An 18,398-nucleotide genomic window follows, 5' to 3' on the forward strand; every position below is an offset into this window, starting at 1 on the left:
CCATGGGTAGCAAATTCCAACAATTTTCTGACGTCTCTTTCTGATGCGTGTTGTAATGGAGGAATCAACATCCAAGGTTGTCGTTGACACTGGAGGGTCTAGTTCAAAACCTCGTGGGAGTGGGACGTCATATCCTTCATTTTCATCTCCCCATAGAGTGGCTTGAACTAAAGCCTAGCTTCCCTTTCCTTGTTGTAGATTGAATGCAATTTAGATTTCAAATATGGCAACACTACCTGAAAAGGAATTATTGTGAGACAGTGAATTGGAGGAATTAAGATAAGCGAAGCGATATGTTTATTTGGCTGTTTAACGGAAGAGACAAACGTTGATTTTTGAGAAGAAAGAGATATGCTACTGGTGCCAGAGCGTGAGTGACTGTGAGAAGAGTGAGAGACTGAGACGACGGCAAGAGTGAGTTTGGATGGATTAGGTTTAGAACTTTGGGTGGGTTTAAAACTGATGGGCTAACGCACAGGTGGGTTTAAAAATTTGGGCCAGCTATTATTTGGGATAGGTAATAGGTATAATTTGGTAAAAAAAAGTTTGGATCGGTTTGGATTGGATCGGTTTTCAACATCAAAACCGAAAACCGATCCAATCCAGTAAATTTTTTCGGTTTTTTTCAGTTTTCGGTTTTTCGGTTTTCGGTTATTTCGGTTTTCAGTTTTTCGGTTCGGTTTTTGCGGTTTGAATCGGTTCGGATCGGTTTATGAACACCCCTACTATCAGTTCTTTTATATCATGCTTACTTGGTATACAAGTAATTTTTCCAAAATTCACAGAATCCTGACTTAGAATCACTGTATTACCTGCTACTCTTTAGAATACTTGTTTACTATCTCTATTTGATAATTTTATGCCATACCACAAGTCATACTTAAATACCCATAACTTGACCTATATTTACATAATATAAAATATGCTTCATCATATTACCAATTAAAGGTTCATCATACTAATTTTACTTGAAACATACTTCAAATTCATTTCCAAGTCCCGTCATTAAACAACTTAATTTTTAATCCAATAAACCACTAAGTGGCTGAACCTATATGGCTTATTAACTCACATTTATTTAAGCTTAATACTTGTAAATTTAAGTGCCATTTAACCTTAATACAAACCAATAACACCAAACATCATTTAATTACACAAAACAGTCCAAAAAGCTGAATTTTCACACCATGAACAGTCTGTACTATAAAATACACAAAAAATCCATTTTACATCCAATTTCTCTGAAATTTGTATATGTTAAACTAGACATGTGTGCCTTTAATTTGCAACACACCCCACTCAATTTGGAGTTCTACAAATCTAGACATAAATTTTTTAAAATAGGGCAGATTTGAAGTCTATAGGTTTTCACGAAAATTAAACCACTTCCAATGATTCAAACTTAATCCAATCAATTCCATACCCATCAAATACCATGAATACATATAAAAAAACATATACACATGATTTAACATCATACAAAGTCAACCCCAATTCATAAACCCTAAATTAAAATCCATGATATTAAGCTAAAGGAAGGTAGTTAGTTACCTTAAACCACTCCTTGGTGCCTATTTCTTCAATTTCCCTTCAACAAGACATGAAAACACCTCACTTTCCATGGATGGCAGCCATGAGGTTATAAGAAATAGAGGAGAAAAGATGAACATGTGAAGCTCCTCTCAAGGATTAAAAACCATGGTTATGTTCTGCTAACTACAAGGATGATTTTCTCTCAAAGTGTCTATGAATTTTAGTGACTTGAGAAGCAAGTTCTCAAGCTCCCAAAGCTTCCATGGTGGTCACGGTTTATGTGAGGAAGAAGTGAAGAATTTTTTCTTCTTAAAATGAGTAAGAACCACCTAGCTTCGGAAAAGAAATATGAAGCCACTTATGTTGATTTTCAAGGCTATTTCTTTTGATTTGTTGGCTTCCTATTGGTCCACAAATGAAACACTCTAAACACTCATTTCCTACCACTTGTGAACTGATTTGAAGTCCTTCCAAGACAACGAACATCAGATTTTGTTTTTCACAAAATAACTATACAACAAATTAACTAGTTAGCTTTTAATATAACTTAGTTATTTTTAATTCTATTGGTTAATTAAATTCGTACTTTGTCATATCTTTAGCAATGAATCTAAACATCATTAGATTAATCTAAACATACCTTGACTCAATGAAATTTATCCCTCAATTTAATTATGTCATCTAATTCAAGTTTAAGACTAGTTTTGCTTACTTTTAAGTCACTTTGACTTATTTATCATTCTTATTGGTTGATTTTCCTTAAACTTTGACTTATTTTTAATTATTAATCTAATCTTCATTAGACTAATCCAAGAACATATTGATTCCACTAAATTCTCTAAAGAATTTAATGATAACATCCAATTCAAGTTTTGACCACATCTAGTCTATTTTCCAATTAATTCATGGCTTTCTCTATAATGACATATACGTCCTGAATTCTCTTCATACATATATTTATGTACTATATGACTTGCTTGGCATGAAATATATCCCTCTGTATCTCATTATCTTAATTTCATGATCAACAAATCATTACTTTACATAATTGATCATAGTTTCTATAAACACCACTTGATCTACTGAACTCTTACTTGATTTTCTTATTTAACCTAACTTGGTTATGAGGGTTGTTATAGAGGTAGTTCAGTTTTCCAACCAATCTTCTATACTTTTCAAGATCTGAAAAGTGTTCCCACTAATTCGATAGAAGCTTGACATTTGGATCCATAGGGCTATCAACATACTTAGAATTTAACAAAGTAGTCTCTTAAAAAATATTCGAAGCATATTTCCTCTAAGATATCCTAATTCCATCTTTAGATTGGGCCACCTCGATTTCCAAGAAATATTAAAGTTTTCCAAGATCTTTGGTCTGAAAATGATGACATAAATGTTGCTTCAACTGAGTAATCTCATGATTATCACTACCTGTGATTAAAATTTCATCAGCATACCCCACCAAATAGATAGACTCGGAAGCGGAATGACGATAAAAGAGAGAATGATCAGTCTCCCTCCGAGTCATACTAAATTGTTGAACAACATTGCTAAATATGCCAAACCAAGCTCGTGGAAATTGCTTGAGACCATATAGAGACTTATGGAGATGACAAACAAGACCCAACTACCCCTAAGCAACATATAATAACCCTAATTTGTAAAATGTCTAATTACAAAGGATTAAGTACTTAATCATGCATAATGAAGACTAATTAACTGAAAGGCTTAATAAAAACATTAGATTAAATATTAATCAAGCATATTGTAGATAAAATAAGTGGAAATACTTATTTCAATCTATATGGATGTATTTAGGTTGAAATATACCTTTTAAGTAAGCAACTGGGCATAAGTGGGGAAGGACGGGCTTCTATGCAAGTTGGGTCTGTCAGCCACTCCTCATTGGAGAGCTCGCTCGAGCGAGCTGTCTAGCGAGCGTTGTAATTGCTCGCTGGTAGAGCTCGTTAGAGCGAGGAGTCCAACGATCTGTTGCGAAAGTGGATTTAATTAAATAGAAATCGAGCCATTCGTCGAGGAAGAGAAGGGAAACACTGAGGAAGCCATTAATGAGCATTTAAGACCCAAAAACCTAGCTTCCTTGTTGTTGATGGAATCGATTGTGGTTGGAAGCAAAGTTGCTTAGAATATCAAGGAGAACAAAACTCATAACTTAGAATTCATTGTGGAGGCTTGTGGATGGAGATTTTGGCTTGGGAAAGCAGCAAAATTGTGGCATTCCAAGGAGCTTGAGATAGTGCATTGCCTCATTGGGTATTGGAAGACCATCCTTGTCCCATTGTGGACCCATTTATTGTAAGAATCCTTGACTTCTTTTTGTTTTAAGTTGAAATGAAAAGTTAGAGTTTTATATGTATGCGGCTAGATTGGCTATGTTAGACGGTGATTGATCAAGACTTGTGTACTATCCTTGATTGATCAAGCATTGGGGGAGCCAATGGAACTTGATCTGGAGAATTGAATTGTCTCAAGCCTAGGTAAGTTCATGACTTTTATGCATTGGATGTTGATTATCTAGGGTGTTTGTGAATATGTGTATGTTCAGTAGCTTGCAATTTGATTGATAAATTGGTAGCAATTGTTGATTACAAGTTCACCTTGTTAGGTGTGGTTTGTGAATAAACCTTGGTGTGGATTTCCTTCTATTGCATTGTGTGAGGACCACCTTATTGTAAAGAAAAGCATTTGGCTATGAGGCTTTCGAGTTAAGCTTTCGGATCTTGGAATTTATTCCTTTATTGTTCTACCAAGCCCGATGGTGGGTTTTGGTTTATGTGGTTGATACAATAGATTGAATATAATGTATGATGTATAGTTTTTTTTGTGTGGTGTAAGATGGATTCTTACACGAGTAGGTTACATGGCTGCGTAATTCCTGCAGTATGTTACACAGTTGCGTACTCTGGCCTTAGGATTATTTGTCTATAGCGTCCTGTTTAAGGTATGTTTACCACGAGGGATTGCTAGGACACTGTCGTTTGTATTCTGAGGATGGTGCATGGCACTAGTAGGAATATTAGACAGTTATTTGCATACTTGGCATGCATACATACATACATTCATGATAAGTTGTTTATTGTTTGTTGTCTGAAATGAACTTTGAGGGTGGAGTTCACTGAGATGTTTATCTTGCCCCGTATTATGGGGACTCCCTTTCAGGTACTGATGGTGCAGGAGCATCTATTGGCAGGAGGCCTCAGTAGATTGCATGATGTTGCTTTATTTTGATGTATTTTGGGATATCATATTGTATATGTTAGTTGAACATGTATATTGTAAGAATTCGCACTCCTAAATAATTAATAAAATAATATTGATGCCGGAGCATGGATTTGATAAAGATTATGCATAATTATGGTATGATAATTATTTAGAAAGTGGAATAATGGTTAAAGTCGTTTTTCTGATGAAAAGTGCAGATACTGATTTTGCTTTGCAGTATAAATGTGTACCAGTGAAGTGTTCCAAAAAATTATAATAAAAATATGATAATTCCTAGAAAAATGTCTAGGTTAAGAATATAAAGTTTGGGTATAAAATAATTAGTGCAGCTATTAGAACTAATACCGACGAATTAATTAAGTGCACCTATAAATAAGAAATGCACACAACCCTAGGTCAGATTCTACAAATTTCTATGTAGCTTCATGGCTGCCAAAGGCTTCTCCTATAGTCTCTATAACCTTTCTTGCAAGAAAAACACACACCACCTTTCTTATTGATTCTTCCTCTCTAATCTTGTGAACACTTGGTAGTGAGCCTTGTGAGGGAGAAAAACACTTTCTTTCTGAGTTGTAGCCACTATTTTGTGGGGTTTGTGGGCTGACTTCTTGGTGTGAGGGAGTGGAAGCTATTTCCACTCACTTTGATGCTTCAAGAATCCATTTTGTGATGGAGATGACCAAGTGTAACGCCAGGCCGCTTCAAGAATCAATGATTATCCCCCACACACTTTGATGCTTTGTCCTCACTCGCACACTTTTCAGGAAAACTTCCCAGGAGGTCACCCATCCCAGAATTGCTCCAAGTCAAGCACGCTTAACTATGGAGTTTTTTCGTTCTGGGCTACCAAAAAGTAGATGCATCTTGTTAGTATAGGTAGTACCAATTAATTCTTATAAGTTATTCCCAACTGTACTGTCCTATACCAGCACAGTCTCTGGAATCCCTCTCTTTCGGGTGTTGATTCGATTCATTCATGTACCCCGTCGCTAGAAGCCTGCCAGGAGCCGCACCTTGTCCATGCCCTTTCGCACTGACGATCACTCCCCGCCTTCGTCAGCGCCCAGGATGTTACATGCCCACCAGCTTTCTCCTGGTTCGTCCTCGAACTACACCGCACTGGAAGAGAGGCCCTGCTTTGAAACAACCGTGTAACACCCGACAACTTGCAAGAATCAATGACTATCCCCACACACTAACACGAGACTTTTCAGCGTGCTTTGTCCTCACTCGCACACTTCCCGGGAAAACTTCTCAGGAGGACACCCATCCCAAAATTGCTCCAAGTCAAGCACGCTTAACTATAAAGTTCTTTCGTTCCGGGCTACCGAAAAATAGATGCATCTTGTTAGTATAGGTAGTACCAATTAATTCTTATAAGTTATTCCTAATTGTACTGTCCCATACCAGCAAAGTCTCTGGAATCCCTCTCATTCGGGTGTTGATTCAATTCATTCATGAACCCCCAAGCTGCAAGATTTGGCACGAGCCGCTCATTGTCCGTGCCTTTTCGCACCGACGATCACTCTCTGCCCTTGCCAACTCTTGGGATGTTACATGCCCACTAGCTTCCGCCTGGTTCGTCCTCGAACCACACCTTACTGGAAGAAAGGCCTGCTCTGATACCACTAGCTTGCCTTTCCTCCTCAATTATGAAACTTGCACGATGTATTCCATGTTTCTTAGCTAAGGAAGTATGTAGCTGATCCTTCTCATGTGGTTTAACCTAATGATGTTGAGATTCGGGAAATTTGAAAACTCCAATTGGGCAACTGAAAATACTCGAAAGAGATGAGAAGAGGCTGAGGAATAAATCCATTCCTATGGTGAAAGTTCAATGGGAAGGAAGGACACCTGAAGAGTCCACTTAGGAGCGAGAAGACGAGCTTTTCCGGCAATATCTTGAGTTTAAGGACAGGTATGTTCTTGATTTTGCGGACAAAATCGCAAAAATGTGGGGTGACTATAATATCCCTAGCCTAATTAATTAGTAAATTACATGTAATTGAGTAATTAAGCATATATTAATGAGTAAAATTAATTATAAGGCTTAATTAAATAAAATAGGGTCACTTGTGAGGTAAAAGTGTTGACAGTGAAAATTATGGGGTAGAAATGGGTGTAGGCATAAGTACCCAAAACATAAAAGTAAAATTAGAAATGTTCCTAGAAAAATATTCCAGACCTTTGGGTAAAGTTTGAAAGAGAATGGAGCTGAATAGATAGATGAGCTCATATCCAGTGGAAAAAGCCTAACTAAGTTAAGTGCAAATGAAGCTTCATTTTCTTTTTCTTCCAGCAACGTGTCTGAGAGAGAAATAGAGGAGGAGAGAAAGTGAGAAACCCTAGCTACTCCATTTCTCAACCAATCTTAGTGATTCAAAAGCCTAAACCACTCATAATCTTGCTCTCATCCATAATCCTAGCTTGGTTTTGAATGGGGAGCATTGTGGTGGGAGATTTCTTCCTCCCAAAATTCGACCCATTGGGTGATTGGAGGAGTTTGAAGGTAGTTCATTCCATGGGAGCTTAGGAGATCAACATCCCTTAGTCGTGCAACCATTCGTGGTAAGTTTCTACTCCTTGAGCTTTGTTTTCATGGAGATTGCAAGATTGAGGAAGATGATGAATAATGTCATGGTGGGTGGTATGAGTTTGAGTTTGATTTAAGCTTAATCCCTTCGTAAAAGTTGTTGTAGATGATAAATAAACGGTAGAAATGAGTTTAGATAGTCATTTAGTTATTGTTCAATGTGTGGGAAAATTCATGCTTGGGCTTATGGATGTTCTAGCATTTTGAGCAATTAATGATAGATGATTGATTGTGTCCTTGTGTTGTTAGGATTGAGGCAAGCGGACCAATATTGAGTGACCACTCATTGGAGCAAGCTATGGAGCTTGATTAGCCCATTGGATAGGTAAACTCATGCCAATTTGTGGTGTAGAGTTGTTGTTTTGTTGATGAATATATGGATATTCATTAACTTGTATTGATTGGTTGTGTGACACCTTGGTGTAGGTGTGTATTTTGCAAGTTGTAGCTTGAATTCAAAGTTGATTGGTTGCAAAACTTGTTGGGGAGCAAAGGTTGAATTGGAGCTTTGAGGTAAGCCTTTGGACCTTAGGTGTTAATCCCTTTATTGTTCCACCAAGCCCAGAATGGGTAATGGTTATTGATAGTGTATGTAAATGCAATAAAGTAGTTTAATGCTTTGTTATACGTATGTGTATGCTTTGGGTGTGGCATAGGATGGTGTTGCCCTATGTTTTGTATCTTGCATGACGATGCGTAATTCATACTTGGTAGTTTAGCTGGCCAGTAGGACTATTTTGCATCTGAGTATCCTTAGGACAGCATGAGAGCTCGAGGGATGTCTCTTGGAGATGTTTTTACACACTGCATGGATATGTATGCATTATTTACGGTTATTGCTATTATACTGTGAGTGAACTAAGGGGTGGAGAGATGATCCAAGGACCCCTGGTTTACTGAGATGTATTCATATATCTCACTCGTGTTATGGGGACCACCTTTCAGGTAAAGATGCTGCAGGAGCCTCTGGTGGCAAGTGGCCATACTTGGACTAGTTGATACATGAAGATTTTGCATCATTTTGGGTTATGCATGCCATTTGGTAGTTCCTATGTATAGGATTGATATTTGAAAACCATTTGTTATATGTAGGTCATATTTTATTTTAATGGACTTAGCCTATGCTCATCTCTTTTGGTATCTCTTTTGTGGATGGGAGCCAAAGACTTGATCATAGTGTTTTGTATCTAAGTCCCATGATTATGTATAGAGACACTTGGAATTGTGTAGTATTGTATATATATATGATGGAAGGGCATGGATGCCATTTGATGAATATGTGTGTTAACATAGATAAGGATCATGTATTAAAGTTGTATAATGTCTATTAGGTGTTAAGAAAATGGTGAAAGTGGGAGGAAATCTCCCATGAAGTTACATGAAAACAGGAGAGGGCATGTTTTGCCCAGCAAGAAAGCGCTTTAGCGCTGAAATAGGCGCTAAAACGCTCTATGCTCGTGAAATGGAGGAAAACCCACTGCCCCTGGGCGTTTTAACGTGAAAACAGGTGCTAAAACGCTCAATCGGGCGTTTTAACGTGCAAGTTGACCGCCTAAACGCTCTGAAGACCTGTAGAAGGCAAAATTTTCTGCCTCTGGGCGCTTTAACGCTCAGTTTGGCGCTAAAATGCTTATCCCGAAAACAGCATGAACATAGTTTAGTAAAATTAGCATAACTTGAGCTACAGATCTCCGATTTGAGCGCGGTTTGAACCCACGCGAAGCTAACAGATAGATCTATAACATAATGTGAGATGATAACTATAAAGTAAGTATAGAAATCTCAATTTAAGAAAACATGAAGAGAAATTAGTATTGAACTCGAACGAAATAATAATATGATGTTAAGTTTATTTGTGATTATTTCGCAAGATAATAAGGTTATGGTCACGCAATTGGTTATTTTAAACTCGGCTTTGTTAAAAAGGAAAAAGCAAGTAAGTTTTAAAAAGAAAATGGGAAAAAAATTATCCGGGTTTTAAATTGAACCAATGTGATTGTAACTGCGCTTAATATCATAAAGCTATGTTAACAAACCAGTTCTAGAACGGGGTGTTACACCAAGCTTGTAAACCAAATTTGTGGCATTGTGGTTGCAGATCTATAGAGTGATGTAGAGCGCTCCAAGATTACTTCTTTTCTCTATTTTGGAAGCTTGGGTATATGCTTCAACCTTTTCACTTGAGTTTCTAGGTTAAAGATTGAGTCTTGACATGTTAAATGATATGAATAAGTAACTAACATGATCATTAGCTTAAATGTGCTTAAAAATGGTAGTTTGAACGTCTGTAAGTGTTAAAAATGGAACCTTGAAAGGATATCTTCGCTAAAATGCAAAACTGCATTCTATCGCAAAATATCCGGATATTGGGTCTGTGATATTCGGATATGGATATCTGGATATTGACCCTATGATATCTGGATATTGATATTCTGATATGTCCCCGAGGAATATTCAGATATTATGGGAAATTCATGTTTTGAGCTATTTTGTCCAAACAGAAGTGTGGGTTAGGTTTCTGGACCCTTAATTGGTTAGTATGAACCTCTGTAATAAATTAACTAAGTCAGAACCAATGTTATTGAATGCTTATGGCTTTGAAAGAAGCCTACGATCATTAAACGAAAAAGGAAATGTTGTCCTAATGCAATGAACTTCTAGGCTATGAATATTGATGATATTTCTGGTATAAACAGACTGTGATTGTGTTGTTTGGTGACCCATGGACTTTGTGTGGACTTTTAGCTGATATTACTAACTTGATAGGTAATCTTTCGTGTCTTCGGTTTTACCCATTGATGGTTCCACCATACCTCATAGAGGGATGGTTTATACGCATAATGTGTTTTCTGAAAATATGTGAAGAATATTTGATATGTTGTTGAGATGTTTTATGAGTGAAAATGTCATATGTTATGTATGTGAGGCACGACGAGATGGTAACTATGTGGGTGAGGTACAGGGGAGGAGCCTTGTACTGTGGGTTGCAGACGTGCGTAATCCCTACCTTTTATTCTCTGACCAGTAGGATGCATACACACATGACATAGACATATGTTGCATTGCATGGATATTTTCCATTATACCGTTGTTATCTTGTTGAACTTATATTGCACATGTAAGTGAGCTTGGGGTGGAGAGGTCCTGGAGGACCCCTTGTCTTACTGAGATTTCTTGTTAGAGATCTCACCCCGACTGGGGCACATTTTCAGGTACATGTGTTCCTAAGGCTGAGACCTCTGGTGGTAGGAGGCCGGAGTTGAGTGAATATTATGCATGCCTCTTTATTGCCATATTTGGATATGATTATGTCTTGTTATTATTATATGGCTATTGTATTTGAGACATGATTTGACTATGTTGTCTTATTTGGTGAGGATGGGGGTTGTCCGTGCCACATTGAATAAGTTGTGTTTATTTCAGACTGGGGTTGTATTATTTTATCAGGATTTTTCTGGTCTACGTGTTGTAGTTCCATGACTTTATACTTATTTATGTTATGAGGTTATTCAGTTTAGTTATTTATTGCAATTTACATACAGGCGGTTTTTGAAAAAGATTCACTGAGTTAATATGATAAGGTTCATAATTGGAAATTTTAGCTTCCGCATTTATTGAGCTGCGCCTATTACCATTTTATATGTTTGATACACCGGATGCACACAGGGTGTTACATAAATGATCTACTTTTGTAGCCCATTTGATATATCATTATTATTTTGGTGGACTTAGCCTATGTTCACTCCCCTTTGGTATCTTAATGTTGTTGAATGAAACCAAGAGTTTGATCATAAACATTTTGTGTAGCCAAGTTCCAATATATGTATTTAAGTTATTTGATATAATTGGACATCTTGTAATGATGGACTTTATGCATATTTGATGGAAGGGGATTGATGCCTATTTTACATGGTTTAAAGTCTATTACTTATGTACTTTTTTTTACATGTTGACAATGTATAATGAATTATGCAATGTTGTCAACGGTATTGTAGATTAAGTTAAAGTTACATAACTTAGAATTCAAATAAAGATAATAAAGTGTATTAAATAGTTGAGGATTATTTGAATGTAAATGCACCCTAGTTTGTTGGGCTAGTTGTTGCCTTTCCATGTCTATTAGGTACCCAAGTGGTGTGCCAAACATGTATGGAGTGAGCCATGAAACTAATGGGACATGCCCAAATTCTGGCTCTGGTCGCTAGCGAGCTCATTGGACCAAGGAGGCCAGTGAGTTAAATAAAACTGAGATAAAAGCGAAATCAAAACAAGGGACTCCTTGAGCACGTGAACCCCCCGTTAGCCTCGCTTGAGCGATGGAGGTCGCGAGAGGAAGGGGAAGAGACCTATGCTCTCGGTTTGTAATTGAATTAAGCTTGTTGACATGCTCATTCGAGCGAGCAGGTTAGCGAGTAAATATGAAACGCTCGCTAGAGCGTATAGGTTAGCGAGCAGCCCAGTTTCCAGAAAAATAAAAGTAATAGTGTGAGACCTTTGGGGACCTGATAATGGTATCCCTTGGGATTTGTATGAGACATTTAAGCTTGTTTTTGTTATTCTGCAATGTTACTTGGTTACAATTATAGTTTTGGTTATTTTAAATATGGTATTGATTAAAAAGGAACCTGAAATATTTAGAAAGAAAAAGTTTGACCATGTTTTTAATTGAACCAATGTGATTGTAAATGCGCTTAATATCATGCATATTGTTAACGAACCAGGTGTACAATGGGGTGTTACACAACAAACCCAGGAGGTTGCTCTATATAAACTTCCTTCGCAAGATCACCATGAAGAAAAGCATTCTTAATATCAAGTTGATAGAGAGGCCAATGGCGAATAGCTGTCATGACAATAGAGAGGAGAACATAGGACATCTTCGCCACAGGGGAAAAAGTGTCACTGTAATCCAGTCCAAACACCTGAGTGAAACCTTCGCCACCAAGCAAGCTTTAAGACGATCCACTTTACCATCAGGACCAACCTTAACAGCATAAATCCAGCAGAAGCCAACATCATATTTCCTATACGGAAGATGGACTAGATCTCGTGTGCCATTGTGCTGAAGAGCACTAATTTCATCAATCATAGCATGTCTCCATCCAGAATGTGAAAGTGCTTCACTTGTAGTCTTAAGAATAGACTCAAAAGAACAAAAAAAAAAAAAAAAAGACATGCAAAATATGATGGTAACTAATATTAACTGAATACATTTTTTTTTAAACATCTACTTTATTGATTTTATTCATATTAATTACTTCCAGTATCCTAGTATGTTTATGACTCATATGTATAAACAAAAAGTAGAAAATCACTTGTACGTATTTTGTTTACCCTTCTTGTTCACTGTGATTATTATGCCCTCGCTGAGTTTGTGCGACTCACCCCTCCTTTATTTTTCCATCCAGATCATCAGGTAGCTTAATAGAAAGTTGCTAAGAGTCGCAATTCAACTTATAGCTTTATTTGGATTATCTACCCTTAAATAATTATCTGTGGTTTATTTTGGAGCTCTGAGCATTCTACAACTATGGAAAGTTATTAGCGACATCATTTAGATTGTTTTAAGATTCTAATGTCTGGATTATATATTTTGTTGTTCATGTTGTTGTCTGGTTTTGTATATGCTGTATATTATGTTTGATTTGTTTTGCAATGTTAGAAAAATAAATGAAACTGTCAAAATTTCAGTAAAATTTGGAATATGAAATTGTTGGAATTTTATTTTGTTTTATGGGTTTTTTTGTGGAAGATAAACTTGAAAGGTTAAAGGTATTTGAGTTACCTTAGCCTGTGCGGCGGTCATGGCTCATATTTGGGTCGTGACATCAACTTTAAATAAGTGAATTTCTTGTTGCTTTCTTTTATTTTTTTATTTATTTTTTGGTAAATTCTTTTACTTGTAAATTTACTAAATTGTCAACTATCTTAACTATTTCAAGTTTAGTTTTTGTTTTCTGTCATTCACTTTATTCAAGATCAACTGTATCATTAAACTAACATGTTACAGCTATCGTTAAGCTGCTAGGCCCCAAGAAAACCTGGTTGACTAGCTTTCTGCTGATCCAATTGTTGGCATATGGAATTGAAACTTGCAAAGTTATACGCTATCTGCAATTTGGTGTATTATTATATTATTTCACAAAAAGTGGTCAACCACCTGAAACCAGACACTAGGAATTTTGAAGAACAAAACCGCTGCTAGTAAGCTTGTGAGTCAGGAGAACAAAAACCCGCGGATTCCATGGTTTTTCTTCCTCCTACAATTCTTTTAAATTTAAAAATAGGAGATGGCAATTCTCCTTATGTGTTCCACTATATATATCTCACAGAAACGAACCCATTTCTGCACAATGAAAAAGAAAAGTACTTGTGTATTTGTGTAAGTAATTACTAATCAAGAATTCAATCAAACAGTTTCGAAGCAAAGAAAATGGATTCAAGTACTGCTGGAAAGGTCATACGCTGCAAAGGTATTCTACTTCAATTGTACCTGTTGCATTGGTTTCATTTTATTTTGTATTGTTTTTGTTTCTCTTCTTCTTGTCACTTGCATAATTGTTCCATCCATTTCTTTTCCGCATTGCATACCTTTTTCACATGTTATCGTTACTACTTTATTAGGCATGCGTTTGGACATTGGGAAACACAGTAAAATAAATTACAAAATATCCTGTCAAACTATGTTTTCTTTATATATTTGCTCAGTTGTTCCTGTTAACCCATGCAAATACCATTGGCTACAGAATCTAGTTATCAGAATTAAAGTTCAAAGGAAAACCTGCTGATACCATCAAACTTGGTTTCTAATCTTCACCATTCATATGAGGTTAAATGGTCAAAATTGGTTTCTTTCACCTCTCATAATAAGATACTACTCTCACGAAAATGATTAAGATTAGATGTCACATGATTATTTAAAATAGTCACATGATTTGAACTTATAATCTTAACCATACACAAATGTTACCGCACCTTAGCTGCGGTGGCATGGGAAGCAGGAAAGCCGCTGGTGATGGAGGAAGTGGAGGTAGCTCCACCACAGGCAAATGAGGTTCGTATCAAGATATTGTTCACCTCACTCTGCCACACTGATGTCTACTTCTGGGAAGCTAAGGTAATTGATATTGTTTCTATATTCAGTGATGCCATTACTTTTCTAAACTATAACAGAACAAATGCTGAGATTGTTAAATTGAATATTATACAGGGACAAACACCCTTATTTCCACGCATATTTGGTCATGAAGCAGGCGGGTATGCACAGTTTCCATCTTGTTTCTTAATCTGTATGTTGATTGGTTATGTATCTTATGTTTTCAACCTTTCTTTTGTGTGTGTGTGTGTGTGTGTGTGTGATCTCAGAATTGTGGAAAGTGTTGGTGAGGGTGTGATGGATGTGAAGGCTGGGGATCATGTGCTTCCAGTGTTCACAGGGGAATGCAAAGAGTGTGAGCATTGCAAATCAGAGGAAAGTAACATGTGTGACCTCTTAAGGATTAATACTGACCGTGGAGTGATGCTCAATGATGGCCACTCAAGGTTTTCAATTAATGGAAAACCAATATACCATTTTGTTGGAACCTCCACTTTCAGTGAATACACCGTTGTTCATGTTGGCTGTGTTGCCAAGATCAACCCCGCTGCCCCACTTGACAAAGTTTGTATTCTCAGCTGTGGAATCTCAACAGGTTACAATACATTCCATTCTTCCCTTTTAATCAATTCAACTGTATAGTTTCTCTTTCAATAAACAATATTAATCATCTTAATATTGAAGGTCTTGGTGCTACCTTGAATGTTGCAAAACCAAGCAAAGGTTCATCAGTTGCTATATTTGGATTGGGAGCTGTGGGACTCGCTGTGAGTTGTCTCTCTTCCCAAATAAAAGGAAACTTTTTGTGCTTCTATTACTGCATCTTTGATATAACTGTTTTTTTTTGCTTTCACAATTTATGCAGGCTGCTGAGGGAGCTAGACTTGCTGGTGCTTCCAGGATTATTGGGGTTGACTTGAATTCTAAGAGATTTATTGAATGTGAGAGAAACAGTTGAAAAAACCTCTACAAGCACCCTAATCATCCTTCCAAATTGATGACCCTGATACATCAAAGATATTAAATAACTGTGCACTAATTCTGTTCTGAGTGTGCTTATTCTTGTCTACAGCTAAGAAGTTTGGAGTTACTGAGTTTGTGAATCCAAAGGATTATGACAAGCCCGTTCAAGAGGTTAGTTACGTAATAATATAAACTGACTAGTCATGAAATTAGAGATATCTTTTACACTTAATTGAATCTCTTCAATTCATTTCAGGTGATTGTTGCGTTGACTGGCGGGGGAGTTGACCGAAGTGTTGAGTGTACTGGAAGTATCAGTGCTATGATCTCTGCATTCGAATGCGTGCATGATGTAATGTTCCTTTATGCTTCTTTCTTGTCGTTCAAGTTTCCATAATCTTAACTATAGTGTATCCGTGCATGTCTTCAAATGCTGAATTCTCATTTCTTATTGTGACTTCCTCTGTATAACATTATAGGGATGGGGTGTTGCTGTACTTGTTGGTGTGCCAAATAAAGATGATGCTTTCAAAACCCATCCAATTAATGTATTGAACGAAAAGACTCTAAAGGGTACTTTCTTTGGTAACTATAAACCACGGTCTGACCTCCCATCAGTGGTGGAGATGTACATGAACAAGGTTAGTTGATTTCATCATCGATGAGAAATACTGTTTGAATTTTGGATTATTGACTCACTTTTATTTTATATGCATCCATCCACACATTATTTGTCGAGACTCACATTTTTTTCTTCTGACTTATTTGGTATCAACCCTTTCTCACTGCTCATCATTGGAAACTCATTGTTTTGCTTCTCAATTGTTTCAAATGTGACAGGAACTTGAACTGGAGAAATTCATAACCCATGAAGTGCCTTTCTCAGAAATCAACAAAGCCTTCGAATACATGCTTAAAGGGGAGAGCCTGCGTTGTATAATCCGCATGAGTGCATAGAATTTCTTTGAATTAATCACATTGGGTGTCGGAAAATAAAATAAAATATATATGTAGCTGTGGTCACTATAACAAAACAATGTTCATTTTTTGCTTTAAATTTCGTAGAGAAGTTATTGTATTCCGTCCAAATCGCATGTGTTTGTACAGTACAAAACAAGATGCTCATGTACTTCTGTGTTTTTATATATAAATATCATATACTTCATCGTTGAGTGGGATTGACGTTTGAAATCTTTATGTTGTGAAAGTCTACTAAAAATTTCATCAAATCATATTCTTACCTGTAATGAGAAGAAAACTGCTTTCTTGTGCTAATATTATTGCAGAATTGGATACATAATTTTAAGTAAATCAAAATCTTGTGAGAAAAGTGAACGAAAGATAAAAGTAATGCAACTTTTGAAGTCTGTGAGATCTAGAAGGATCCAATAATAAGAGGCTAAAGCCTCTTCCAGTGGCCAATGCATGTCCAGATGTTGGGGCCTTTTCCCATTGCCAAAGCAGCAACATTTCAGACCATTATAGATGCGGGATTGAGAGTCTAGATTCTTCTTGGTTTGTGACCCGTGACTTTGGGCTCTAAGATATTTGCTAGCAGACAACCAAGGCCTTCTGAGTACCTTACTTGCTACCTTCCAAATAAAACCTTGAATCACTCACAGAGTAGTAAATACAAGTAGATAAAACAACTCAATTTTTACAAAATAAGGGTAGGCCCCCCCAAAAAATAATATTTTCAACCAAAATAATGTCATCGTAGGAGAGATTCTTTCATGAATAGAGTTTATCACGTGACTCTTAATCAAACCGTCTATATTACGCAACTAGTCCTACATAGAATAGAATTCCATGTCCCTTTAGAAGCCCAAAGTAAAATATTGATTCATTATACACAAATAAGATCAGAAGAAGAAAAGGAACCGTATAATTCTGCTTCTTGACTTTATTGCCTCAATTTTCTATATACTTTTAACTATCTCCTCCCTTTTCACTTCTCCCCTATAAGATAAACCAGACTCATATACTAACCCCAAACACTCAATAATGGTCCCTAAGATCTTCTTGCTTTTTCTCCTCTTTCTAGCACACCCTCATCCATATGCATTTGTAAATGGAGATACCACTTTGATCAAAAGCACTTGCAAGAACACTAAGTACTACAATCTCTGCTTCTCTTCCCTCAAATCTGATCCTAGCAGCCCAAACGCTGACCCAAAGGGCCTAGCTGTGATCATGGTTGGCATTGGAATGACCAATGCTACCTCCACTTCTTCATACTTGTCTTCTAAGTTGATTAGCCCTACCAACAACACAACCTTGAAAAGGGTCCTCAAGGAGTGTGCAGATAAGTACACATATGCTGGTGATGCCCTCCAAGCTTCTCTGCAGGATTTGGCTAATGAGGCATATGACTATGCTTACATGCACATCACTGCAGCCAAAGATTACCCAAATGCTTGTCACAACGCATTCAAACGGTACCCCGGTTTGGTTTACCCTCCTGAACTTGCTCGTAGAGAAGATGGTTTGAAGCATATATGTGATGTGGCACTGGGGATTATTGATAATCTCGATTGGTAGGTGCATGCATTTACATATCACTTCCTCTTTGTAATGTAAACCATATTCTCTAGTGTTAATTTTTCCACTATAAATATCCTTTTATGTTCTTAGGTATCATATATGGGATAAAGTTTAGTGTTCTTCTTAATGCCATAGTTTTTCCATTACATTTTCTTTTTAGTTTCCTCCACCAATCCATGTGCCATATCACTTTTATGAGGATGGATTGAGCTCTCCCAATTAAGTTTTTAACACAATTTTATATATATAGGATTGCAACTCAAAACTATTGCTTAAACTGAGACATCTCATACTAGTTGATCCACTTATGATAATTTTGCCATTACCTACATCTAAATTTGAGAGCTGTGCATAATAATTAATAATCAAGGCATATTTAAGGGCAGGTTAATTTGCATGTTTATCTAGCCCTGCCCCACTTGTTTG

At 36.8% G+C, this 18,398-nt stretch overlaps 2 protein-coding genes across 3 annotated transcripts; both read left to right on the forward strand.

Annotated features, from left to right (window-relative positions):
• Positions 1-7,408: 7,408 nt before the first annotated feature.
• On the forward strand, positions 7,409-16,385 carry LOC133312974 (alcohol dehydrogenase). Of its 2 annotated transcripts, none has more exons than XM_061514271.1 (11): positions 7,409-7,416; positions 13,814-13,842; positions 14,350-14,486; positions 14,580-14,626; positions 14,735-15,060; positions 15,150-15,232; positions 15,331-15,406; positions 15,538-15,599; positions 15,685-15,780; positions 15,908-16,069; positions 16,269-16,385. In XM_061514271.1, the coding sequence occupies exons 1-11, from the start codon at positions 7,409-7,411 to the stop codon at positions 16,383-16,385; spliced, it is 1,143 nt and encodes a 380-aa protein (XP_061370255.1). The 2 variants fall into 2 exon arrangements, with proteins under 2 accessions (XP_061370255.1, XP_061370253.1); XM_061514269.1 differs by lacking the exon at positions 7,409-7,416 and adding an exon at positions 11,754-11,773.
• Positions 16,386-17,432: 1,047 nt separating this feature from the next.
• Positions 17,433-17,969, forward strand: LOC133312976 (cell wall / vacuolar inhibitor of fructosidase 2-like). The gene has a single exon (XM_061514275.1). It carries the CDS (start codon positions 17,433-17,435, stop codon positions 17,967-17,969), a length of 537 nt encoding a protein of 178 aa, XP_061370259.1.
• Positions 17,970-18,398: the final 429 nt, after the last annotated feature.

Source organism: Gastrolobium bilobum, unplaced genomic scaffold (assembly GCF_033153095.1).
Source record: "Gastrolobium bilobum isolate Gb01-03AN ecotype WA unplaced genomic scaffold, APGP_CSIRO_Gbil_v1 utg304654, whole genome shotgun sequence".
In the NCBI taxonomy this organism is placed as follows: domain Eukaryota; kingdom Viridiplantae; phylum Streptophyta; class Magnoliopsida; order Fabales; family Fabaceae; genus Gastrolobium; species Gastrolobium bilobum.